This window comes from Protopterus annectens, chromosome 7.part0 (assembly GCF_019279795.1).
Source record: "Protopterus annectens isolate FY-2018-M chromosome 7.part0, PAN1.0, whole genome shotgun sequence".
In the NCBI taxonomy this organism is placed as follows: Eukaryota; Metazoa; Chordata; order Ceratodontiformes; family Protopteridae; genus Protopterus; species Protopterus annectens.
In genome coordinates, this window is record NC_056739.1 from 461,132,632 (window position 1) to 461,160,378 (window position 27,747).

Genomic DNA, 27,747 nt, shown 5'->3' on the forward strand with positions numbered 1-27,747 from the left:
CTTTGGTTCTGAAACTCTAAAACGAAAATTTCAGGAGTCTGCAACTGGCACTTGCCAACTGCTTCTGCTTCGGGCACCACGCGGCAAGACGGATTAAAATGGCGTCTGCTGCATGTTTTATACCTCTGACATCATGAGAGAGACTGCAACAGACGCAGGACCTAAGACTTGGCTATTCAGGCCGACTGAGGGCAACCTGCCAGCAGATTACCCAAATGTAATGACTGCAACAGTGAAACACTAAGATCATGCAGCTGATGCCATCTGTTTTTCCTGCCCTAGATGTCAGGTGCTCCCACAATGGGAAGCAATGTGTTATGGTACACCCCCATCAGAGCAAATGCACCAGAAAGCTTAACTACACTAAAGGAAAGGTAGAGCCAAGAGAAGTCAGAGGGGCTGGAGGGAGGGTAACCAGGACTGCAAAAAGTTAACACACTAACATCTACATTTATGGTAAGTGTACACAGAGTACAGTTGTGTACCTACCATAAATGTAGATGTTGGAGTGTACTCACTGTTGCGGTCATTACTCTAGGGTTATCCTGCTGGCAGGCTACCTGCAGTCTGCCTGAATTCCAAAGTCCTGGTCCGGCGTCTGTTGCTGTCTCCTCTTCCCTGACGTCAGTGCGCCAGGGGTATAAAAGATTCAGCAGATGCCATTTTCTTCAGTTTTTCTTGCCCCAGATGTCAGGTGCCTCCAAAAGGGTAGGCTAAAAATATTATGCCAATAAACATACATGCAGAAAACAAACATTTCCTTCGTCTACAAGCAAATACACCACATACGTTGTATAGAATAGAGAAGTACAGATAAACCCAGCAAAGGAAGGGGACAGTGGGAGGGTAACCTGGACTGCAACAGTGAATACACTAACATCTACATTTATGGTAGGTACACAACTGTACTAAGTCAGTGTTTAACTGTTAGTCATTACTCTTGGGTTGAATCCCTAAGCTAAGGATGGGTGGCTGGGCTAAATAGGCTTAGGAGAGGCTATGAGGCCCTGCAAAACTGCAGTAGCAAAGCCTGCTCTGGATTTAGAGTAAAGAGGTAAGTGGTAGTGCTTTGTAAAAAAGTGTGCACTGAACTCCAAGTTGCAGCCTCTAAGATGTCTTTGGTTGGTACTCCTCTGAGGAAGGCTGCTGAGGTGGCTGCTGCTGTGGTAGAAGGCCTAATGCCCTTAAGCACTGATTTGCCATGCTGAGAATAGCAGAAACGGATGCAATGGCCTATTCATTTAGAAATAGTCTGTTTTGAGATAGCCTTTCCTTGTGATCCTGCAGTATGACACAAGTTGCAAAGTCTTTCTGAAAAGCTTTAGTTCTGTTCCAAGTAGAAGCGTAGCTGCCTATGTCCAAAGAATGCAGAATTCTCTCACCCTTTCTGTGGGTTTGGATAAAAGGTAGGCAAGTGAATGGTTTGGTTGAGGGTCACACTGGACACCACCTTAGGCATAAATGTTGGATTTGTCCTCTGAGAAACCTTGTCTGGATGAAAAATAAAAGGTTCCACAGCCATGAGTGCGTGTAACTCAGATTCGTCTTGCAGAAGTCATTGCTAGGAGCAGAGCTGTTTTCCAGGATAAGAATTTTATATCTGCTGTTGAGGCTGGCTCAAAAGGAGGCAGTGTGAATTTTTCCAAGACAGAGGTCCATGCTGGAATTGGTGCTCTCCTTGGAGGCCTGATGTTTTTGGCCCCTCCAAGGTACTGCCTTAAAAGATGAGAAAAGATAGGTGGTTCCATATTGTAATGGGCTGAAATGGCACAGGCATGAATCTTAATTGATTCAAAGGACAGGCCGTTCTGACACTGGAAAGGACCAATTTTTAGAAGGCCAGTTCCTGCTAAATCTGGGTGGCTGTACTCGTAAGAAATCCTTAACTGTCTGCATGGATTTCGCTTTATCCTCCATTTTCTTCAACACCTCTTCTTTAGCAGCAAAGTATCATGCTGTAATGGAGCATCTAATAATTTTGCTTTAACATGATCAGGCAGATTCTGTTCCTTTAACCAAGCATGCCTTCTAATAACAGAACCTGTTAACAGTGGTCCTGCAAGAGGCCTCCAGTGAATCAACCACATAGAAAATTATGCTTTCCCACTTGTTCAGCTGCATACAATAAATCCTGCATTCCTTGTTCTCTGAACATTCAGAATTTGTCAACATTTTCTGTTTAAGCAGTGACATTAAGTATTGCTGATATTTCAGCATATGAAATTTAAAGCCCTTGCAGCCAAGGTAGCAGAAGTGAAACTCCCCCCCCCCCCATCTGTCCAGTGCCCTAGAATCCCTATCAGAGGGGACAGGGTTTTTTTTGCAGTGGAAGCTTTAACCTCTTTGGGACCCTGAGATAGTTTCTGGGTCAGCAGCAGGGTTTTTATATAGAAATTTAGTTTCTGGGTCAGCAGCAGGGTTTTTATATAGAAATTTATGAGAATCTGGGACCCTGTAGTATGTCTGGCTTAGCAGGTGGTAAAGAGTCAGGGGACAGGCCAGACCGGGCTCTGAAAATACAATGTCTAGAACAGGAGGAGAGTCTGAAGGAATGGATTCTTCAGCATCAGGGTCCTCATAGGGAGGAATAGAATAATCCTGTTCAGAAGAGGAATCAGTGGAAATAGAAACCTGATCAGAAGAAATCCATCTCCTGCCTAGGCCTCTTATCAGGAGGGGATGGGAACCCCTGATAAGGGTAATTAGGTCTTCAGCCATTTTAAGCATTGTTTTTTTAGGCATGGAAGTTAGAGTAGGAGAATGCTGCCCTTGTTTGTCTTGAGGGCTGCATTAGTCTTTGAAGCTGAAGATGGTTTAACATAACTGTAGATCTGGAGACACCCTCAGAAACAGATGCCTGCTCAGCAGCTCTGGACCCATCTGAGGGAATGATCGAGTGTCCAATACCTTGAGTATCCAGAGGACCAGTCTGCTCCATGTGGGAGTCGGAAGTGGCCTGTGGCTCTGAGGTAGCAGGCGCCAGGGGCTGCGAAAGTGCCTCACTAAGAACCAGCAAGTGGCCTAACGGAGGCCTAGTCAGTTTTGGACCTCGGATGCCTACCCTTTTCCTTGTCCTTGCGTTTTTTCTAAACTCTGGTCGGCTGTTCAGACGGCATTATATAATTGTCTTCGGCCAAAGTAATGAAATGCAAAATTGAACCAACGCTTAAAGTGCGTTGGTTAAATCTAGCACAACCGACAGCTAGCAACGTTGTGGCCAGGGCCTAGGCAAGGAATACAGTAAGTGAAAATCCTTGAGGTATTTGCTTCCCACAAGAAATACAATTAACTTTTTCTGACATCGGTCTGGAGCAAGAAAAAAAGTTTCCCCAATGGGGTACTTGGCTTTAACACTTCGGTTCTGAAATTTGGATTTGAAAATCTCAGGAGTCAGCAGACTGGCACTTGCGAACCACTTTAGCTTCTGGCACCGTGCGGCAAGAGACTGGCATTGGCTGCATCTTTTATACCCCTGGTGCACTGATGTCAGGGAAGAGGCAACAGCAACAGACGCTGGACCAGGACTTTGGAATTCAGGCCGACTGCAGGTAGCCTGCCAGCAGGATAACCTTAGAGTAATGACTGCAACAGTGAAACACTATGAACATCTGTACTATTTTTCGTGTTTCACTGTTGCAGTCATCACATTTGGGTTGATTCCCAAAGCTAAGGGAGGAGGAAGTTAGAGCGCATTAGGGACAGCTATTAAGCCCTGCAAGACTAGTGGCAAAACCAGCTCTGGATTTGAAAAGGCATGTGGTAATGCTTGGTAAAGGTATGTACAGAACTCCAGGTAGCAGCTTCTAGGATGTCCCTGGTACGGACTCCTCTGATAAAGGCTGTAGAGGTATATGCAGCCCTAGTGGAATGCGATCTTATCCCCTGTAGGGTAAGTTTTCCATGGTGCTTACAGCGGAAATAAATGCTATCCATTTAGAAATGGTTTTGAAATTGACTTCCCCTCTGCCCCTGCAGCAAAGCCAACTAGCAGCTGTTCAGATTTCCTGAGAGGCTTAGTCCCGTCCAAATAAAATCTAAGTTGTCTGTGCACGTCCAAAGAGTGCAGTATTCATTCTCCTTTGTTTTGTGGATTCGGGGAAAAAGGTGGGCAAATTAATGGACAGACTTAGGGCCACACTAGACACCACCTTGGGCATAAAGGAAGGATTGGTCCTGAGGGAAACCCTGTCTGCATGGAAGAGAATGGAAGGGCTCCCACTGCCATGAGGGCCTGTAATTTAGACTCTTCTTGCTGAAGTGATGGCTAGAAGGAAAGCTGTTTTCCAAGAAAGGAATTTCAACTCTGCAGTTGCAGCTAGCTCAAAGGGAGGGAGTGTGAGCTTTTCCAATACAAGGTTAAGGTCCCATGCTGGAGTAGGGGCTCTCCTAGAGGGGGGTCCTAAATTTTTGGCCCCTCTGAGGAATTGCTTTAGCAAGGGATGAGAGAAGAGGGGTGGTTCAGTATTATAATGTGCTGAAATGGCAGAGGCATGAATTTTAATTGACGAGAAGGATAGGCCCTTGTGGAGCATTTCTGTTAAGTACTGAAGTATATGAGGTAAGCTGGGCACCATTGTGCCCATCCCTTGAGTCTGGCTCCAGGAACAGTATCTTTTCCACTTCTCAGCATAGGACTTTTGTACTAGGCCTCCTTGCCTCCAGAACATCTAGCACCTGCTTACTGATGGGGTGCTATTGGAGAGCAAGGAATTTGCCAGGCTGCAAGGTTCAGGGTGTGAAGTTGAGGGTGCAGAATCTGGCCCGCCTGCTGGGATAGCAGGGAAGGGGTCTGAGACAGGTGCCATGGTTCCAACAGTATCATACTGTGCAAGAGGGGGTACCAATATTGGCGTGGCCAGTCTGGTGCAATCAGTACTGTCCTTTGCTTGTCTGTGTTTAGCAGAACCTTCAAGAGGAGAGGCAGAGGGGGAAGGCATAAACAGAGGCTTTACCAAGTAAAGGACAGGGCATCCACTTTCCAAGCTTGATTGTGGGAGGTCCTTGTGCAGAATTTGCCCAATTGGTGGTTCTGAGGGGAGGCAAACAGGTCCATCTCTTGAGTCCCCCCATTTGTTCAAGAGGTTGAATATGTTTGGTTCCAGTTTCCATTCGTGTGGGTCCATGAGATTTCTGCTTAGATCTGGCAGGAATTGAACCTGTAAACGCACTTGGCAACTCAAGGTTGTGTTCCACAGAGGTTTGGCTAGTCTGCAGAGAGGGTATGAGTGGGTTCCCCCCTGCTTATGTACCACATAACTGGTGTTACAATAACTGTCCTGGAAGAATGTGGTCCTTGAAGGCTGTCAGGGAATTGTGCACAGCTAACATTTCTTTTTGGTTGATATGCAGGTGCATCTGTCTCCGGTTCCACTTGCCCTGAATTCACTGCCCTGTCAAGCGAGTCCCCCATGCATAGTCTGATGCATCTGTTAGGATTTGGGCGGCAGGGAGTAGAGTGAAAGGGAGCCCCCTTGTGGTAGCAGGCCTCTGCCCACCAAAGGAACTGTCTATACAAGGAATGACAGAAATCTGATTTCAGGTCCCTAGAATGTTGGCACCATAGACTTTTTTTTAGATACCCTTTGTAGTTTCCTCATATGCAGTCTTGAGTATGGAATTAGTAGAATGCAAGATGCCATGAACCCCAGGGCTTACAGAAATTTCCTTGCAGACAGCTGGGTCTTTGTGGCCAGTAGTTTAAAGTAGGCTGTCAAACTTGTTTCTCTGGAGTGAGGAAAGCCATATGGGAAGTGTTCAAGCTTGCTCTCAGGAATACAAACTGTTAGCAGGGTACTAGAAGAGATTTTAGTTTATGTTGTACCCCAGTGAGGTTAGAAGTTTCTTGAATGCCAGATGTTTTTAATAGCAAGTCCTGGCTTTCTGAAACAGAATTGTCCGAGTATGGGTATATCTGAATATTTCTCTGCCTGCAAAACGCAATGACTGGAGCTAGACACTTGGTAAATACCCTGGGCACAGTAGACAAGCCAAAGGGAAGTGCAGCGAACTGATAGCACATGCAGCCTGCCCTGAAGCAAAGGTATTTCCTGCAAGATTCCCTTATTGGAATGTGCAGGTAAACTTCCTTCAAGTCTCTAAGGTTGCCAACCAGGCATCTTTGCCTAGCATAGGAAGCAGCTGTTTAAGTGTTAGCATTTTGAATTTTGGGATTACCAAAAAGATGTTCAGCATAGAGAGATCCAGGTTAGGATGCCAGGAGCGGTCTTTTCTGGGCACCACAAAAAGTTTAATAACCTTGTCTGCATTCTTCTGCTGGGACAGGCTGAACAGCTCTGATACTCGAGAGAACCTGCTGTAGAGCCTCTGCCTGCTGATTTGGGGGTAGGTCTGCCAACCGTTTGGGGTTGGTAGGGTGGGGAATTGGAATATGTATCCTTGGGAAACTATATTCAAAACCCATTTGTCCTGGGTAGGGAGTTCCCAGTTTTTTGCATGCAGGGCGAGCTTTCCTCCTAAGGGAGCAGGCAGTTGGAGCAGGGCTTGGAAGGGTCAAGGTTGTCATTGTGCCATTTTTCTGTAGGTGTCGTCCTACTACTCCCTGCTGTTCCTGGGTTTGGACTGAGAAGGCCTGGAAGAGGTTGGAAAGGACTAATTCTTTGAAGGCCAATGCCTACTAAATCTGGGAGGCTGTACTTGCAGGAAATCTAACAGCTCGCATAGAATTTAGCTTTTTCCTCCATCTTTGAGGACGACTTCTGCTTTGTTGCCAAACAGGCAGTCTTGTTTTAAGGGAGCATCCAGTAATTTAGCTTTAACATGATCTGGCAAGTTTTGCTCCTTAAGCCAAGCATGCCTTCTAAGTACAGACCCAGTGACAGCAGCCCTGCAAGATGCTTCTAAATCAAAACCACATTGCAAAGTATGTTTACCAACTTGTTCTGCAGAATGTATTAAAACCTGTTAGTGTGTTCAGCACAGTCAGGAATCATTTTCTGTTTAAGTATCCCCATATGCTGCTGGTACCTTAACATGTGAAACTGGCAATTTAAAGCCCTAATGGTCAAAGTAGCAGAAGTATATACCTTCTTACCCCATCTGTCCAAGGCTCTAGAATCTATCAGAAGGGGTAGGGTTTTTAGCAGCAGTAGCATTCTTGAAGAGGAACCCGAGTGTCAGGTACTCTAATACCAGTCAGGTTTTCTGGGAGCTGTAGGTAAAGTGTATGGGGAAAGGCTATATTCCAAGAAAGCATCTACAATGTCCAGGACAGGAGGGATAGCTGAAGGCCTGAACTGAGGGAGGAGTAAGAATTCCCTAAGCCTCTTTTTGGAGTTAAAGTAATCCTGGCTTTCCCAACATAAATGCTCCCCAAGAGTGTCCAAGGTTTCACCAAAAGAAAAATCTTCTGGAGGTGAAGCAGAAGGAATGGAATCCTCTGTAGATGAGGGCAAATCCCCTGGTAATCAAAAGAAACAGATTCCAGATCAGAAGAATCAAAGAAAATCAGTCTTAGAAGGGGAAGGCTGACTTCCCTTAATTAAGGTAATAAGGTCTTCAGCCATTCCAAGCATTTTCTTTAGGCATATGGGCATGCGGCTCTGGACATCTGTTTTCTAGGCGTGGGTCGAGGTTTGGGCCTGGATGAAGATTGTGTCAGTTTAAAATGCAAGTCTGTAGGCCTGAATACACCCTCAGAAGCCGGTGCCTGCACAGTAGCTCCCAACCTATCCAAGGTAGAGACATCTGCAGGTTCCATAGTCTAAGCATCATCTCGCAGCATTCCAGACTCCGAATAGGTCTCCGTAGAGGCCTGCAAATCTGAGGTAGCTGGTACCAGGAGCTGCAAAAGCACCTCACTGAGTACCAGCAGGCTGGCGACTAGCTTAACAGAAGCATCAGCAGTTTTAGACCTATGCGGTCTGAGTCTTTATCCTTACGTTTTTTCAGAATATCAGTAGTCAGATTGCTTACCAAAGCCATTTGTGGATAGTACTAAAATTTGCTGCAAATATAGACAGAATAGTTCGGGGGTTGAACAGGGCACAAAAGAACGCGAGGGCATCATGGTCTGGGCCTAAGCAAGGAATGCAGTACGAATGAAAATCTTTGAGGCATTTGCTTTCCACAGGTAATACAATTAACTTTTACTGACATAGGTTAAGAGCAAAAAAAAGGATCACCAACAGGGTACTTAGCTTTTTTTGAAAACTTCGGTTCTGAAACAAAAACGAAAATTTCAGGAGTCTGCCGACCGGCACTTACAAACTGCTTCTCCCTCTGGCACCGCGCGGCAAGAAAGACTGATGTAATGGTGTCGGCTGCATGTTTTATACCCCTGACGATCTGATGTTATGGAAGACAGCATCCGACGCAGGAATCTCAGACTGGTATTCAGGCCGGTTGAGGGCTACCTGCAGGAAGACAACCCAAATGTGATGACTGCAACAGTGAAACACAAAGAACATCTTTATATCTGGCTTCGTGAGGGCCGGAAGCAGTCAGGGTGTAGGGATGTGAAGCTAAGGCATCCAGAGGCAAGGATGACTGAAGGATAGCTGAAAGACTAGGGATCTCTATCTTGAGGTCATTGTACCTTGGACTGCAGACATTTGAGAGCTGTCCCATTTAAAGTACTCTTTTGTGATGGTTTCACCAAAAGATCTCCAGAGTCAGTCCCATTGCAGTTTGCCTCAGGGGAAGCAGTCTAAGGGAGAAGGGATTTGGGAAGAGTAAGCTAAAGAATCATTGTCTGAGTCCTCCTCCGAAGCAGTCTGCTGACCATTTTTGGGGGAGTTGGGTCTCAGGGCCATGAAGGCCTTTAATAGACCCTGGGCAAAATTTTGCCACTTTGTTTGGAGGAAGTGCAGTGTTTTTTTGCAGGGGTATCCATCCTATGCAAAGCGGAGGAATGGACGCAGGCCTACACTATCAAATCTGATGGAACGCCTTCCCTCACTACAATCAATGATTCCTTTAAGGTCTTCCAAAACGAGCCTTTGTTCCCTGGACAGTGGGACCCAATGTCTTGGCATGTTGGCATCCGGTTCAAAGACTGCCTGTAAAACTGGCTCTGCCTTTGGATCCAGATCCAAAATGGTGCACGTTTCTAAGCTGTAGTGTGCTTCAGGAGAGGCACAACTTCTGCTTCAAGTCTAGGTCTTTTGGCCTTCTGCTTAGGCTTGGTCGGCTGGTCTGAGGAACCCCTCCATTACACTTTTAGCTAAAACTCAGATGCTGGTTCTCTAAATAGGGGACGAGAGTCTGCTACAAAGTATTTTAGGCACAAACTGAGTTATGGTCGTGGTGGGGCCCTGAGACTAGACACACTGGGAGTGTCTGCCTGTGTGGAAGGTCTTCCACTCACTTCCCTTCTAGGAGGACTAAAGAAAAAAAACACTACCACAACGACAAAGGTTCCCCAACAGGGTACTTGCCTTTATTGAAGAAAATGATTCTAGCAGCAGTGACATTTGGGACTGGCAAGCAGACTGACTGCAAAGTTCTGGGGATGGTGTGCCCACACATCACTTATGCCTACATCCAACAGCAGCCTAAGTCAGACATTCCAAGTACCTCATGGTAATTAAAGACTTTGGTATACTGGCCAACGTTGGTTGCCTGGGCAGGCAACTCCCCCATGTAAATACTGCAATAGATGAATAGGACATCCACTGTTTCAATGTATGAATTACCAAATGAGGTATGGCCTTCGAGTAAGGTAGCTTTAGTTTCAGCCTTCAAAGCACAGTTTAGCAAACCTTTGTCAGGGACTCTACTGGAAACAAGGTTTTATATAAAAAACTAGCTCTCATCAGGCGATGGAGTCAGGCTCCAGGTTAACAGCCTTTGACATACGACAGCACACCTTAGCACAAGAAATCTGGACAAAGCCTAAAATAATGGGTAAGGGTTCAAAAACGTGACATTTTAAATATTGCTCTTGTAAACTTGACAGCATGCATTTTCTGAAGGATATTCAATCAAGCTCAAATGTATCCCATTTAGTGATTTCAATCCCTTGACTTGCCAGAAACCACAAACTGAGGAACCAACCAAAAATATGAAGCAAAACTTTGGACATTCTGGAAAAATCCAGACAGTTAAGCTGTCTGACCGCCTCCTTCACTGGAAGGATACCTACTGGGTTCGCAAAGCAAGCCTCTGAAGTTCCACAGCACCTTTTCAAGTGTGGGCCGTCACCTCACAAACCCTTTCAGTAGCAAATGCAAAACCACATCCAAAAACAGGTCTTTAGGGAGTTGGGACTCTGTCCCTCAGGTCAGACATCTACACATCCCCTTTAAAAAAGGTTTACAGGAGGGATCTTCCACTTGGAAATGTTACTCCAGAGATCTGAAACAGGCTGGAAGCTCATTAGAAACTGAACTCCTCCAGCTTAGCTCAGTCTATGGAGAAATCTGGGATTGAAAACCAACAAGCTTTAGCAGACTTGGGCCTCATAGGGGATCAGCAGTAGTTGGTGTCTTGGGAACAATTTCAATCTTGAAAAAGATAATGGGCAACTCCCTCCAGTGCATAAGGGATGTTCAGCTATCTTGTCATGACAATGGCTTGCTCAGCAATGCTAGTAGCTGTGCAGCCTCCAAAAGTGCTTCAAAGAGCCTCTGCAGTACATGTGCATTGAATCTAGCCCAACTTGTGGTATCAGATCTAGGATCTGAAATTCTCCATCACATCTTATGACATATCTGGAGAATGACTAGTATCTGATATTGGGGCAGACTTGTGGATGCTAGTAACAAAGTATGCCTGAAATGCTCTCCTGCAAGTGATTTAGGCTTGAACACAATTACTGTAAGCACGATAAATGCTCCAACACTACTTGTATACACCAGTTGTGACGACGAACAAGGCCCACTAACTTACTGGTACTGCACATGACCCACATCTCTAAAACACACATCAGTACAGGATTAACACAATAGTGATGCGGTCTAGCCAAGGCCACCAAGAACGCTACATATGCAAAACTGTCAGAAAGCTCAAGATAGCCAAACATATGCTACCTTTATACTAGGTTTGCAAAATACACAAAGTACAGTTGTGTACACTTGCGATAAATGTAGATGCTGTGTATTCACTGTTGCATTCATTACATCTGGGTAATCTGCTGGCAAGTTGCCCTCAGTCGGCCTGAACAGTCTTGGGTCCTGTGTCAGTTGCAGTCTCCTCTTCCATGTCAGGTCATCAGGGGTATAAAATATGCAGCAGATGCCATTTTAATCAGTTTCTTGCCCCAGATGTCAGGTGCCCCCCAAATGGGGAACAAAAATATATGTAAACTATAAATATATAAATGTACCTTAGAAACCAAATTTACCTTCCAACTAAAAGCAAATACATCAAAGGCTTTTGAGTATAGTGAAAGAAAGACAAGGTTAAAGGGGGCTGGCGGGTGGCTAACCCAGACTGCAACAGTGAATACACCAACATCTACATTAAGTGAACACAACTGTACTATGTTCTTCGTGTTTCACTGTTGGTCATTACATATGGATAGAATCCCAAAGCTATGGATGGAAGGATGGAATTTAAGAGCATTAGGAGCAGCTATAAGGCCCTGCAGTGGCAAAGCCTGCCCTGGATTTAGACAGGTAAATGATAATGCTTTGTGAACGTATGAACTGAACTCCAAGTAGCAGCTTCTAGAATGTCTCTATCCTTTTCATCAATAGGCTTGACAAGGGCCTATCCTTTTCATCAATAGAAGTCCATGCCTCTGCCATCTCGTCTCATTACAACACAGAGCCTCCCCTCTTCTCTTCCACTGCTAAAACAGTATTTCAGAGGGGCCATCAGAGATACTCTGAGAAAAGCTGCTGAAGTAGGGGCAGCCCTGGTGGACTGGGACCCGATCCCCTTGGGCACCGGTTTGCCATGGTGCAAGTAGCAGAAACTAATGAAATGGCTTATCCACTTAGAAATAGTCTGCTTTGATATAGCCTTCCCCTCTGATCCTGCAGCAAATGCTACCAGTAGTTGCTCAAACTTTCCAAGAGATTTTGTCCTGTTTAAGTAGAATCTTAGCGGTGTGTACATCCAATTAATTCAGAATTCACTCCCCCTTGTTCTGCGGATTTGGGAAAAAAGTTGGCAGGTGAATTGTCTGGTTAAGAGCCACAGTGGATATCACCTTAGGCATAAAAGGATTGGTCCCAAGGGCCACCCTGTCGGGGTAAAAAATAATGAAAGGCTCCACTGCCAAGCCTGTAGTTCTGAAACCCTTCTAGCCGAACTGCCAAAAGAAAAGCAGTCTTCCAAGAAAAAAAATGTTCTATCCACAGTAGCTGCTGGTTCAAAAGGGTGAGTTTCCAGCACAAAATTGAGGTCTCATGCAGGAGTTGGCACTCTCCTGGGAGGCCTTAAATTTTTGGCCCCTCTGAGATACTGTTTTAGCAGTGGAAGAGAAAAGAGGGGAGGCTGTGTTGTAATGAGACGAGATGGCAGAGGCATGGACTTCTATTGATGAAAAGGATAGGCCCTTGTCAAGCCTATTGATGAAAAGGATAGGCCCTTGTCAAGCATCTCAGTTAGGTATTGTAAAATCTGAGGAATACTGGGGCTTTGCTGCGTCTATTCCTTGTGTTTGGTTCCAAGCACAGAATCTCTTCCATTTATCAACAAGATTTTCTAGTACTAGGCCTTCTGGCTTCCAAAATGACATCCATCACAGCTTTACTGAGAGATGTGATTTGAATAGTTGATTAGCCATGCTGCCAGATTCAGAGCTTGGAGCAGAGTGTGCAGAATGTGACAGTTCTGCTGAAACAATAGATCTGAAGTAGGTACTTCATTTGTCAGCAACCTTTGGGTCTTGGATCCGATCTTGGATCAGAGCCAGCAACTTATACATAGCTTTAAGATCAGAGCTCCTAGCTCCTCCCCTTACCCATAATCCCCTGCCAACCCTGACTGACCCAAGATCTAGTTTGCCGCTCTTAGAGAAAGCTGCTAGATTTCAGAGCTTCTAGTAGTTTGAGATAATTGCTTTAAAATTTCTCTTTCCTGTAATTTTTTGTAGTTTCATTGTTAAAAAGTTTGTGTGGTTAGGTTCCCTTTTGTTTAGTCATATATATTATAGTTTTAGTGCAATTTCCTCCCCTTCCTTCGCTGGTGCGTAGTGTGTGTGGGTCGCTGTGTTTGGGGCCTTGAGTTGATTTTTATTTCTAGATACCATGTCGGAAGCCCCAAAACCTATTTTTTCCAAATGCACCAAGTGTGGCCGTAAGCTTTCACCGGCGGATGGCCACACGTTCGGTGTGTTCTGTGCCTTGGGGTTGAACACCTCCTCTGGGTGTACTATCTGCGCGGCATTCAACCCCAGGGCACTGAAAGACTGTAGGTCGAAGCTGATCCTGGCGGGACTTCTGCCCCCGGCTTCGGCCTCCGGTACTCCCATGGCACCACCCCAGTGCTCGGTGGCGGCCACTCCTGCCCCCCTCCCCCCGACCGGGACTCAAACTCCCACTACAGCGCCAGAGGAGAGGGAGGCCAGGAGACAGAAGCACCACAAGCAGCAGGCAGAGGCCTCCACTTCGGCCCCCCCTGGCTAAGCGGGCCTCTCCCTCCACGGCTTCCAGATCCCCTCCTAGGCTCCGATCCCTGTGCTTCTCTCCAGGACCAGAGGTGGAGACCTGATCTCCGTCGAGGTCATCGTGGCAACACTCCCGGCACACCTCGGTGGCCTCATCGAGATCTACTTATAGCCTATCAGATGCGGACTTGGACAGGATGATGCGAAGGTTCATCCAGGCCCAGCTGCAGATGGGAGTGCTCCTGCCACCCCCCCTTCGGGGGGGGGGGAGCTCAACACCTTTTTTGCCCTGATAGCTCCTTCTCCGACCCGCTTCCTGGGGTTGGAGCGTCCAGAGCCGGGCAGCGTTGGAGCCGGGGGTGGGTCAGCACAGACGGTACTCAGTACTTCGATGCAGACTTTACCCTAGAGTCTGTCGGGTCCATCCTTGTCGGATCCGAGCTCTGAGCCGTGGGCAGAGCTTCTGATCCGAGGGATTCGGTGTGCCTTCGGCTCCGTCCAGGTCAGAGCACACGGGTCCTTCGGATCCAATGGTCTTGGCGCCGGTTCCGATCCCACCATCGGATCCGAGTGGGAGTCTGCTCAGATCCCAGAGAGCGACTTTCCCTCTGCCTTTGATGCGGTGGAGGGGGCTCTGTTGAGCGCATCTGGATCCCTGGCCCTTGCTTCGGCTCCATCCTGCACTCCCTCTCAGCTGAGTCAGGCTTCCATCACCCGGCCACAGGGACAGCCTGCTTCGATGTCTCAGGTCGTTCCTCTGGAATGAGACGTTGCTGGCGAGACCTCCTCGGACAGCCCCCCCGAAGAGGGGCCTCTTAAGCGGAAGTATAAAAGGAGGCACGTGGACTCCTGAGTCCTTAGAAGACACTGACTTGGATGAAGGGGAAGGCTCCCCAAAGGTCACCCCCCGAGGATGGCTCCTTCGGAGACATCATGGAAATGCTCAGGATTAGGGGGGGTGGTCTGCCAAGGCTTCCTCTGACAAGTCAGTGTTCCTGGAGGTGTTCGAAGCAGGGCCGTCTACCTCTAGGGTGTCCCCTCCGGCCGACCCCCTGGTGGACCTTATTACCACCAGGGTGTGGAAGGAGTCTGACACTGAAGCCAGTTCCCAAGCACCCCGATAAGATTGAGCCCCCCTTCAGAGAGACCCCACTGGAGCAAGGGTCCCCCCGTAGATGCCATGCTGATGGCGGCAGCCACCAAGAGGGAATTAGCTCAGGAGAGCCCCTCGGTCCATCCACCGAGCAGAAGAGTCACGCTTGATGGATCGCCTGGGGAAGCGGGTTTTTAGTTCAGCGACCTCAGTAAGGTCCCTGAACTACATGGCACATTAGGATGCAGCGAGACCTTATCAAAGAGTACGCTGCCCCCCCCCCCCCCCGGAGTCCATGTCTGCATAGGACAAACAATTGTACTCCACTCGCATGGCCATTCTAAGATCTATATCGAATACCTCTATGTGGCTCTTGACCCATGCCACAGAGGGAGCCGCTAGAGCCAGCGGAGCAGGCCTAGTCATGAGACGCCAGGCCTGGCTCATTGTGACTTTGCGGAACCCTTCAAGGCATCATTTGCGAATGCCCCTTTTGATGGTTCTGCCTTATTTGGCAAGACCGTTCAGGAGACTTTAGTCCAGAGCGAAAAGGACGAGAAGACGTGGTCTGCCAAAGTCCGCTTTTCTGCTCCCCAGAGGTCCTTCTCCAAGAACCAAAAGGGACAGAAAAAGATGCAGTTCCGGAAATCGCAACATTCCCAGCCTGCTCCGGACAACCAGTCCTTCTGTGGCAGAGGACAGGGAGGACGCCGCCCTAGAGGCAGAGGGGGCCCGAAGAATTTTGGGTCCAGAGAAACCTTCTCTGATCGACCCACGCAGCATCCCTGAGGGGTTGGCCGACTGCTACACTCTGAAGGCAGTCAGGGGGTGTTTCTCGAGGCACCTGGCAGCTTGGGAGTCCATCACATCAGATCGCTGGGTGCTTCGTATCATATCCAGAGGTTACCAAATTCCCCTATTCCATGTCCCCAAAGTCAGAAACCTGCCCGATGTACCACCCGATCATAGGGAGGCAGCAGCTGCAGAGATCCAGCAGCTACTAGAAAAAAAAGAGCCATCCAACCCGTCCCCCTGGACCAGTTCAGATTAGGTTTTTACTCCAGGTTCTTTCTGGTGCCAAAAAAGACGGGGGACATGAGGCCAATCCTCGACCTCTCCTGTTTGAACCGGTCAGTAACCAAAGAAATATTCTGGATGGTCACTCTTCAATCCATCCTCCACCTATTGCGGAAGAATGACTGGATGTGCTCAACAGACCTCAAGGATGCGTACTACCACATCCTAATGGACAGACTACCCAGGAGGTTCCTCCGCTTCCGGCTGGGAGCCAGTCACTACCAGTTCAGGGTCCTTCCCTTTGGTCTCACCACAGCCCCCAGGGTGTTTACCAAAGTATTAGCAGTGATAGCGACTCACCTGAGACTCCAGGGAATGCAGGTCTTTCCGTACCTGGACGACTGGCTCCTGACCGCCCCAAGGCATCTACTCTGCTCAGCCAGGGACTACTTCCTCTGGCTTGCTCCCCAGCTAGGCATCACAATCAACATGGACAAATCCTCTCTTGCTCCGACTCAGGTGATAAGAGTTTATAGGGGCCAAGTTGGATACAAGAAACCTAGCATTCCTGACTATGGAATGACTTAAAAACCTGAGGCTTCATGTGCGGGCCATCCTCCAGTCAAAAGCTCCACCAGCGGACTTGGTCCCGAGGGCTCTAGGCTCCATGGCGGCAGCAACCACTCTTGCCATTGGCTCGCCTGAATGAGGGTACTGCAACGGACCCTTCAAGTCCAATGGTCCTTTCAACGTTACTCCCTAAACCATCCTATTTCCATCAGCAAGGCGTGCAGGATGGCTCTCTTATGGTGGCTTCAATCTCCGGACCTCCATACAGGACGTCCCTTCACGCTCCCTCCCCTTGCCACGGTGACCACAGATGCCTCTCGCCTCGGGTGGGGGGGCATTGCTCAGGCAAGACGGTCCAAGGCACGTGGAACGACAGAGACCTCTTTGCATATCAATGTCCTGGAGATGAGGGCGGTGCTGTTGGCGTTGCAAGTACTGCAGACCCTTCTTCCTGTGGGAACTATTGCGATAGACTGACATGTCAGTGGTCTGGTACATCAACAAACAGGGGGGAACCAGGTCCTATCCTCTGTCGAGAGGCCATGAGTGTGGGAATGGGCGATCTCTACCAACCACTTTCTTGTTGCAACGCACATTCCAGGACGGTCCAACATACTGGCGGACAGACTCAGCCGCACCATCCTTTCCCCTTACGAGTGGTCTCTCAATCCCCAGGTAACGAAGTGGATTTTTGCCGTATGGGGCAACCCTGTTGTGATCTCTTCGCCTATCCCTCAAATACGAAATGCAACAGCTACTTCACTCTAATTCCCCCCTTCGGGGAACCCCCGAGAGACGCTCTGGTGCATGCTTGGCCCCCCGGTCTACTTTATGCCTACCCTCTACCCCTGATGCTGAAACTCACAGAAAACCAGTCTGTTGAGGAGCAGAATGATCCTAATTGCCCCATTCTGGCCTCGTCAAACGTGGTTCCTGTACCCGTGGTCTCATCTGGTAAATCCTCCTTGGATTCTGGATCCCCTTCTGGATCTAATATCTCACCCCCTAGGTCTCCCGATCCTGAATTTAGACAACCTCAAGCTGACAGCTTGGTTGCTCCAGTTCCACTCTTAGTCAGGACTCCCGGTATCTCTCCCCCAGTTAAAGCCATCCTAGTAGCAGCACAAACCCTCCACTAGGAAAGTATCGTAGTAAGTGGAAGCGCTTCTCCATCTGGGCGGATCATAACAGACCCCTTCACAGCCCCATTGCCATCTGTGTTGGATTTCCTTACAAGTCTGTTTAATCAGGGGGGCTAGCTGCTCTACGGTCAAGGTTCAACTAGCAGCTATTTCTCATTACCATGTGGGGCATGAGTCAGGCCCTTTGATTACAGCAAAATTGTGTAAAACCTTCAAGGGTACTTTCCTGCTCAGACCTCTGTCAAGGAAGTTGTACCCCCTTGGGATTTATCATTAGTTCTAGAGGCCTTGACAGCTCCCCCTTTTGAACCTGCTGCTTCGGTTGATCTTAAGTACCTCTCCTGGAAAACTGCGCTCCTGGTCGCTATTGCTTCAGCGAAGAGAGTTTCCGAGCTTCAGGCCCTTTGTGTAAAACCCCCGTACTTGGCCTTTCACCAGGATAGTGTACCTCAGGACCAATCCCTCTTCTTCCCAAGGTGGCTTCAGAGGCCATCAATCAGTCCATTAACCTGCCAGTCTTCTTCCCTAAGTATCAGAATAAAGAATACAAGCTCCATTCGTTAGATGTGCATAGACATCTGCGCTTCTACATTCACAGGACTGCTGGTCAGACAATCTGACCAGTTAATCTCCTTTACCAAATTTAACCTAGGTAAATCTGTCTCCAAGATCACCATCACAATGGATCTCAGGGTATTCTTTTGGCCTATGAAAGTTCTGGGAGTGCACATTCTACTCGCTCTATATCTACCTCTGCTGCCTTTAGGTCTAGAGTCTCTCTAGATGATATTTGTTCCGCGGCCACTTGGGCCTCATCTCATACCTTTATCAATTATAAGCTGGACATTATCTCCAGAGGGAGAGCATCCTTTGGCTCCGCAGTGCTCCAGAACATCCTTCCATGATGGCCGACCAAGATCCAGGTAGCTGGGGACACTGTCCCAAACGTTGCTGACAAATGAAGTACCTACTTCAGATTAAGAAGTTATGTACTCACCATAATGTTCCATCTGAGTAGGTAACCATTTGTGTGCAACCATCCCCCCTCCTTCCCCCTGGCCTGCAGAATTTTAGTCCCTGTATGTCCTTTGTCTTTAGTACCCTTCGGGACGTACGTAGCATTTAGCTGCTTATATAGGGCAAACTTGATCTGAGGTCAGTCAGGGTTGGCAGGGGATTATGGGTAAGGGGAGGAGCTCGGATCTTAAAGCTATGTATAAGTTGCCAGCTCTGATCCGAGATCGGATCCAAGACCCAAAGGTTGCAGACAAATGAAGTTACCTACTCAGATGGAACGTTATGGTGAGTACATAACTTCTTAATGAAGTTTGAGGCAAGTACCACAGAGGAAGGTGTGACATTCCTTAAAAGCGGGTACCAGTGCTGGCAAGTCCGGAGCAATTAGAATCATTTTTGTTTTTTCCTGTCTGACTTAAGACCTTGGAGAGTAGAAGCAGACGGGGAAAGGCATAGACTGACGGGGAAAGGCATAGACTGATGGCTGTTTCCAGCCAAAGGATAGAGCATCCACTTTCCATGTTTTTTTGTGACTAGTTCTTGTAAAGAATTAGTCCAACTGATAGATTTGCCTCTCCCCAAAAACAATGTCTGGGCTCCCCCATTTCTGTTAAAATGCTGAAGATTTGTAGATAGTTTCCATTCGTGCAGGTCCATAAGATTTTTGCTTAGGTCATCTGCCAGAGTATTTTGCTTTCCTGGCAGGAATTGAGCTTGCAGATGTATTTAAGTCAAGGTTGTGTTCCACAAGGCCATGGCTAGTCTGCAAAGAGGGTAGGAATGGGTAGCCCCTGCTTATGTACCACAATTGCGGTGTTGTCCATCTTTAGCAGTAGTTGTCCTGGATGAAGTCCTTGAAGGCTGTTAGAGCATTCTGAACAGCTAGCATTTCTTCTGGTGGATATGTAGATGTATTTAGTTTGGGCTCCATTTGCCCTGAATGGATCTCCCTGCCAGGTGGGCCCCCCAAGCATAGTCTGATGAGTCTGTAGTTAGGGTTTGGGTGGCAGGGAGTAGAGTGAATGACTTCTTGTTTTGGTGACATGTCCCTGCCCACCAAAGAAACTCCTGTTGTAGGCAGGGAAAGAGGAATCTGTTTCCAGGCTGACAATGTTGACTCCATAAGCTTTTAAGGTACCATTGAAGTTCTCTCATATGCAGTCTTGCATATGGAATTAGTAGAATGCAGGATGCCATGAACCCCAAAGCCTGCAGAATTTGTCTTGCAGATAACTGGGTCTTTGTTGCAATTTGCTTGGAGTAGGCTGTCAATTGCATTTGTCTGGCGTGAGGTAAGCCATCTGGGCAGTTGTATTCAAGCTTGCACCCAGGAATGTAATTTGAGAGGGTACAAGTTGTACATTTTCATTTATGGTGTATCCTAGGCATGCTAGAAGCCTTTTTACAAATGCCAGATGTTGGAGTGTCCTTGTCCTCTGTCTGAATGAGAATCAAGAGAAGGATAAATTTGAATGTTTGTCTGCAGAATGTAATTTCTGGTGCCAGGCACTTTGTAAGACCCTGGGCGCAGTAGATAAGCCAAAGGGCAGTGCAGAGAATTGGTAATGCAAAAAATCTGCTTTGAAGCAGAGGTATCTTCTGCAAGATTCCCTTATTGGGATATGCGGGTATGCCTCTTAAGTCTAGAATTGCCAACCAGGCATTCTTGCCTAGCATAGACAGAAGCTGTTGTAAAGTCAGCATTTTGAATTTTGGAATGTCCAGGAACATGTTCAGAATCGATAAGTCCAGTATTGGACGCCATGATTGGTCTTTTCTGGGTACCAGGAAAAGTCTTTAATAAAAACCTTGTCCTTTTTCCTTTTCTGGTACTGGTTGAATAGCCCCCATATCCATGAGGGACATGACTTGTTTCTGGGCCTCTGCCCACAGGTTGTGGCAGATCTTGTCATCCGTTTGGAATTGGCAAAGTATGGAAATGAAATCTGTACCCCTGGGTTACTATGTTTAATACCCACTTGTCCTGGGTTAATAACTTCCAATTTTGAGTATGAAGTGCTAGTTTCCCCCCCAAGGGGGCTACCAAAAGATAAGTGCTTGGAAATGGCAGAGGACAGTCATTGAGACTGCTTACTGTAGGGTTGTGCTTAGTTACCTCCAGATTTGGCGGTGGCAGCACCCCATTGCTTTGACCTGCAAGATCCCTGTGATTGATATCTGGAGCCTTTGGAGCTCCTGGGTTTGCCCTGAGCGGCTCTGCTGGACACAGGAAAAGACAGATTCTTAGTAGGCCAGTGCCCTCTGAACCTGGGTGGCTGCACTTGCAAGAAATCTTTTACAGTTTGCATAGATTTAGCTTTGTCTTTCATTTTCTTTAAAACCTCTTCTGCCTTATTACCAAACAGACTATCATGCTGTAAAGGGGCATCCAACAATTTAGCTTTAACTTGATCAGGCAGATTTTGCTCCTTGAGCCAGGCATGCCTTATCACAGCATCAGTTATGGCAGCCCTGCAAGAGGCCTCCAAGGAATCAAAACCACACTGCAAAGTATGCTTTCCAACCTGCTCTGCTGAATGCAATAAATCCTGTAACTGTTTTCCACACAATCAATCACTGTTTCAGTAAGCCCATAACATGCTGTTGATATTTAGGCATATGAAACTGGCAGTTTAAAGCCCCGATTTCCAAGGTTGCAGATGTACAAGCCTTCTTACCCCATCTATCCAGTCCACTGGAATCTATCAGAAGGGGTTAGGATTTTTGGCTGTAGAAGCCTCAACACCCTTGGGACCCAGTCTCATGATCAGCAGCAGGATTTTTGAAAAGAAATTTGTGTGAGTCAGGAACTAATCTGTCTGGCTTAATAGGAGCCGGAGGCAGGGAATCAGGAGCCATGCTCGATTCAGAGAACAGTCAACAATGTCTAATACAGGAGACATTACCAAAGGCCTATGCTGAAAGAAATCCCCAAGCCTCTTTTTTGAATCAGAGAAGCCCAGACTCTCCCAGTGAAAATGTTCCCTTAAGGTATGCAAATTCTCTCCAAATGAGATCCTCAGGAGGAGATGCAGATGGGATTGATTCCTCTGCATCGGAATCCTCATAAGGTGGAAGAGAAAATTCCTGATCCGAACAGGAATCAGAAGAAATGGAAACCTGATCTGAAGATTCATAATCAGTGCCTTGCCTGGGCCTCTTAGCAGGGGGGTGGGAACCCCTGATCAAGGTAATTAAATCCTCAGCCATTTTAATCATTTGTTTTTTTAGGCATAGGGGCCCGAGCACATTTTTTTTTTTTTTTTTTTTTTTTAAGAGACATAGTTTTTTACCTTGTTTTTGTTGATGGCATTAATATAAAAATGTTTAGGCCTGAAAACTTAGAAGCCAGAGCCTGTTCAGCGGCTCCAGACCCATCCAAGGGAGACATCTGCAGGTTCAATACTTTGAAAATCTCACGGCATACCGGACACTGAGTGAGTCTCGGTAGAGGCCTGTGACTCAAAAGTAGCAGGTATCAGGGGCTGCAAAAGCACCTCACTGTGTACCGGCGACTGGCTTAGGAGAAGCTTAAGCTGTTTTGGACCTAAGACAGTGTCTTTCCTTGCGTTTTTTGTGAACCCCGGTAGTCTAACCGACATTTAAGGGTAGTTAAATCCTGAACAAAAACATTTAGAAGCAAAAAATATACTGACACTTAATGCGTTGGTTAAATTTAGCACAAAACCAACAGCAAGGCACGTTGTGATCAGGACCTAGGCAAGGAATGCAAAATCCTTGAGGTATTTGCTTCTCGCAAGTAATGTAATTAACTTTTACTGACATCGGTAAGGAGCAAGAAAAAGTTTCCCCAATGGGGTACATAGCTTAAATTTGAAGACTTTGGTTCTGAAACTCAAACAAAAATTTCAGGAGTCTACCAACCTGCACTTGCAAACTGCTTTGGGCACCGTGCGGCAAGAAAGATTAAAATGGCGTCAGCTGCATGTTATACCCATGCTGACCTGACGTCATGGAAGAGAAGACTGCAACCGACGCAGGACCCAAGACTTTGTTATTCAGGCCGACTGAGGGCAACCTGCCAGCAGATTACCCAAATGTAATGACTGCAACAGTGAAACACGAACATCTGACAAGCTCAGATAGTTTGGCTGTTTGCACCTCACCTGTAAACACCACATTTGATGACAGACCCACAACTTCTGCTCAAAGTACAAAGTCCTAAAGAACTAACCATTTATGACAGCTATTTTATATACAAGACTCTTAAAAGTAGCATTGTTAAACAGCAACCAATTCTTCTGAAAATTCACCCACCCAGAAAATGTGAACATGCTTAAATGTGGCAAGAGGTATCCATAACCAGCACTGCTTCATTACCCTGTGGCAAGAGGTGGACAAACCCCTGCGAGATAGGCCACACGCAACCAGACATTTGCAGATAGGTGAAAAGAAGAGTCTTACCCCTTTATCAGCCAAAGGTAACTGCCTCTATAGTAAGGCAGAAATGCCTGTAAACACTCACCTGAGCACTGCCTTTAAAGCTAATGCTCTAAGGGGGCTGTGACTCAATAGCCAAGTGATCCACAGTGCTGGTCATCCAAATGGACACAAGTATAACCCCAAGCACGGCCTTACAACATGGGGCTCCCATGTGGGAGGTGTCCCATAGTTACAGGCTTAAAGTCAACCACTACTAGGAACTTTCAGAGTTAAGGGTATATTACGGAAGATATGGTCAGTGAAAGCCAACAGAAAATGCTATAAAGATTACATGAAGGTAATTGTTACCAACCTAGTCACAATTATGCAGTTCAGACAAAGCAACTCAAAGTTAGAGGGCATGTACTGGAACATTGTTAATTCAAAGCTTACCTATTTTCTCACACCATTGCATTCAAATTTCAGAGGTAGAAGCATCTGCTGCAGGAGTGGGTTCTGTGACAGGTTCTGACTGAGGTACCTGAAAAAAAAAATTTAGTTTGCCATAGTTATGATAACAGCCCACCACAAAGTCTAGCCCATTTAATACAAATAGGTTTGTCATCAACTTACTACAAACTACAGGTTTGTTACTGCTGCAGTCCTATCCCCGTCAAGATGGAGCCTATCCCCCTCCATGTTCACCTTGTGCCCATTGTCCTAAATGTGGCCAGTCTACAATCTCTCTCCATCCCATGCAACTTTCCACAGAAAACCCCAAACAGCTGGCATGAAAATGTGTGGCGGACTACACAGGAATGGAAAATGAGCGGTAGAACTGTGGAAAAGGAAAGTGATCTCAACCCACTCCATGAGCACAAGGTTGTAGGAAATAAGGTTGCTGCACTAACTGCACATCAGTAATTATGTTAATGTTCTGCAAGTCACTGCTGCAGCTGTCAGGGTCAAACCTTGCAGCCCCTAACTGGTCTGTACACAAGGGTAGCAACACCAATTCTTAAACCTGAACCTAAACAAGGTATTAACCTGCAGTGCATCAAGAGGTAGACCAAAGACAGCAACTTCAAATCTTCGAGTTTGGAAGGCAATGGCAGTGGCTGTACCCCTAAAGAGACCTTAGTATCAAGTCTGACAGAATGACAATGGAAAATCATTTTGAGATGCTAGCTAGCCAGTCAAGTCCAGCAGCCTTAGTCTACAGATAGTACTCAACTACCTTTAAACAGGATTTTGTCATCCTTATTTCTGGAGGTAAAGGATACTAGCCAGGATTAGTGTGGTTTAGTGCCATGTCAAGTATTTTGGGCATAAAATGGAGATTAGTGCACAGGTATGTGTGAAATCAGGAAAGGATCCTTACAAGTTCCTACAGATACCAAAGTAACCAACAGGGAGACACTGGCGAGCAAACCCAGACCCTGAACAGATTTCTCCCCTACCCATTGCCTTCTGGGGGACTGGTGTAAAACATTGCAGTACCAGTGGAACTTCAGCATTTTCTATTTTTCCTATGACACCATAAGAGTCCTCCATTTTGCCATATACAATTCCAGGTGCCTGGTTTCCTAGCATCCCTTAATGTTGCATGTACTTATAAAGTATACAATGGCATCTTGCATGCTGAGGGTGGAGACCACAGTGAGAGTCATCCTCTCAGCTGAAGGATGTGAAATGCTTGATCATAAGGGTGCAAAATTTTCCAGATGACCACTGCGATTACATGTAGTAATAAAATTTACCCTCCAGCTGGAGAACGCACACCTTCTGGTGGTGGTGCTGTGGGCAGAACTTTGAACAGATTGTTCTTGGGGGGGGTGTAAGGACTTTGCAGGCAGTGATCTGACAAGGACATACACTCAGATGGTCCTTCACACGACTCTTGGAGGGATGTAAACAGCTAGCACTACATTAAGACTTGCTGCCTCTTCCAGATTTTAACGTCTTTTAGACAATGAATTGTGATCAATACTATGACCAGAGTTGTTCATGACACTTTGGACACAAGCTTCACTCCTTGGACAATACAGCTAGTTTGTGCAACCTGCAGTTGTGTAACTTGTACACCAAGCCCCAAGTGTGCATGCTCCACATTAACTCTGGCATCTGTTACAGTCTGGCAGGTGGAAAAGCACTTTTTTTTTTTTTTTTTTTAGAGACCAGCTCAGCTCCTAGAGACAAAGGTGGAAGATTCTGGGCAGATGACCCCGATAACTCAATCCCACTAGATCTTAGAGGTATACCTGAACTACTGGGACCACAAAGATGGTGACCACTGCCTAAACATGGCAAGGTCTTTGACAGAACAGACTAGCCAATTGCAGGATAAATTTTAGCATTTTTCCCCAAGAGAAAGAAACCACTGTAGATGGGAAAGTCCTGGAGTGCACCAACAGCATTAAAGACCGCTAATAGTTTTAAACAAGTTTAACCTGAAGTCATTTCGTTGGCATAGCTGCACTTTGACAAGCATTCATTATGTGCCCTTTATGAAGTGGAAAATCACATTTGTTGAAAATCCTTATAACAGCAGCCAGGCTACAAAGAAAGGTGAACCGGAACTGGCCATCCACCTAACAAAATCTTAAAAGTGTCTTGCTGAAAGATAAAGTATGCATCACATCTTATGGCCAAGCTTTGACACTTGTTAACAGAAGGTTAGCCTAAGAGTTGGTCAACTTTAAAAACTATTCTACACAAATCTTGCTTCATTTATGCTCTCTTCAAAAGCAAATCGCCTAGGAAGATTTAGTGGGGGAGAAGCTCCTCCAAAAAGTGATTTCAGGAAACTTAACAGATTAGTGCCCGTCAAGGTTTGACTTCAGCTCTTGTACTCTCCACTTTAAGCATTAAAGCAGAGGTGATGATTTTATCTCCCTCCTTAACTTGTAGGCAAGACACCAATAGGGGACTCGCAAAACAAAACCATTTCCCTCTGGGGAAAGGTCATTAGGTTACAGAAATGTAAATTTTCCAAGTAAAATGCTGAGAATGCTTCATAGTTTGTATAATCTTCACCTTACTATACTATTTACAGACCAATAATGAACTCAAGTCCCCTGCCCTTTGCAAAGCATACCCAATTCAAATCTGGGGAGCAGCTCTTACAAATTAAGTCAGACAATACAAATTTAAACAGAAAATTTACCAATTTGAAGATATCTGCTTTTACAGGACTTCTACAAAGCTGGAGTAAATTTTGCCATACAAGGTAAAGAGCTCACTTTTACTGGGATAATCCTTTGAGATTTGTCTGCTTTTACAGGACTTTGAATGTGAAGTTTTTCATCCATTTACCAGAGAAGCAACTTTCACAAGGCTTTGAAAAAGGCAAACCAAGTCATATGAAGCAGCACCTATGGTCAGAGTTTGCACAGTACAGCTGAAAGTGAAAGGGTCCTAACCCCACTGCAACTAGCCAGCTTCCAAAAGCTGGATGCACCTTCCAGAGATCCAAGACAACCAAAAGACAGAATGCTTCATAGCATTTTTGCCCAAGAGGGAGGCAAGAGCTCAGAAAAGTGAAAGAAAGCAAACCACACATCAGCTATACAAAGTTGGCAAACTGTTCCAGCACCCAAATTACAAGAGGTCTTGATGTGGGGAAGTTTACTGCAGTTAACAGAACATCTGTTATGTAGGCACACTGCTGCAGCAGCCTAAATTACATGGCTAGAAAGATAGCTTAGGGGAAAGGACAAGGGAGGCAGCCAGAGAACAGACTCCAGGAAACTTCTAGCAACGCTTGTTCTGTACCTGAAGTAATCCTACTGCTTTGTTGTGCAGAGGACCATATTACTGTTCCTAGAATACTTGCCCACCCCCATTCACGGCACCAAAGCTCACTGAATGGACTGTAATCTTGCTAGGAAGTGATTTAAAGATAGTACAAGGTAATACCGGTAGAGCCACATGGAAACAGACCAACTTGTCCTCTCGCCTTCAAAGCTCATCAGCTTTCCTGAAGTAGACTCTTGCATAGGTAGTACGAGCTGCCTGTGGACAGTGAAGGCTCCTCTCCATTGTCCTTTGGTTCAGAAGGAAAGTCAGGCTTAAGAGCAATATTCTGAAGCCATTTTAGGAAAAGGTAGGGTTTGTGTACAGCAAGGTATGGCCGATTCACAGCAAATGCCTTTAACTCATTCTCCTAGCAATGAGAAAAAGTCTTCCAAGTTAAGAGAGCTAGATCAAATGGACAGTCTCAGGCAATGTTCAGGTCCCAAGGAGAAGCTACATTAGTCTTCCACCTAGAAAAGATGATCCTTACAAAAACTAGCATTAACAATGCAAATTAAATTTATAAATATGAAGAGTCAATAGACAGAAACAAGAAACAACCAGGCCTGAACATGACCCAGATTTTCACTAACCTACTAGAAATTTCCACTTGCACACATTTTCTAGTAGCAAGTTCACTTCCTTTACCTCCTGCTGCACCTCTTTAGAATATGTAAAAAGGTAAAATTCTATCACCCAGGCAGCTGAATTTAGATCAGGGGCACCAAATTCCCCACCCTGTGAGTAAAACTGGTCTGTGAGGAAGCTTATGGTAATTGCCTTTGGCCAAACCAAAAAGGAAAACCTTTCCTTGCCGTAAATATTTTTTGCATTCCTACTTCTATATAATGCTGATGAGTGGTGTGTGGGAGTGGAAACATTCACTTGTGTGGAAACGAGCATCTGTTCTCCAGACATGTCTGCAAGTAGTCCGGAAGCACAACTCTAGTTCCGATGGGAGGCAAACCTCAACCAGGTGGTCCACACAGCAGCAGCTATTTTTGGAAGAGAATAAGAGATTTGTAGGGTGGTCAGTGGTAGTCCTGCAGAGCCTGTCTGCAACTAAGACTTGCAGTGTTGGAATGTATTAAACCTGAAAACAATGAGTTGCTACCTACCAGTCTAGAAAGTCTGCAAAGGTGACAATCTTGTAATGCCCATTTGCACATGAACCACAACTTGTGTCCAAACTGCAGAAGTCCTGGGATTCAAAG

General features: G+C 46.3%; 1 protein-coding gene across 1 annotated transcript in view; it reads right to left on the minus strand.

Annotated features, from left to right (window-relative positions):
- The window catches only part of YBX2 (Y-box binding protein 2), a 207,056-nt gene that overhangs the window by 34,959 nt on the left and 144,350 nt on the right, over positions 1 to 27,747 (minus strand). Inside the window, exon 9 of the mRNA XM_044077043.1 lies at positions 23,192 to 23,279. Within this exon, the coding sequence (XP_043932978.1) occupies positions 23,214 to 23,279 (66 nt within the window). The 3' untranslated portion in view covers positions 23,192 to 23,213. The remainder of the gene's footprint in view (positions 1 to 23,191; positions 23,280 to 27,747) is intronic.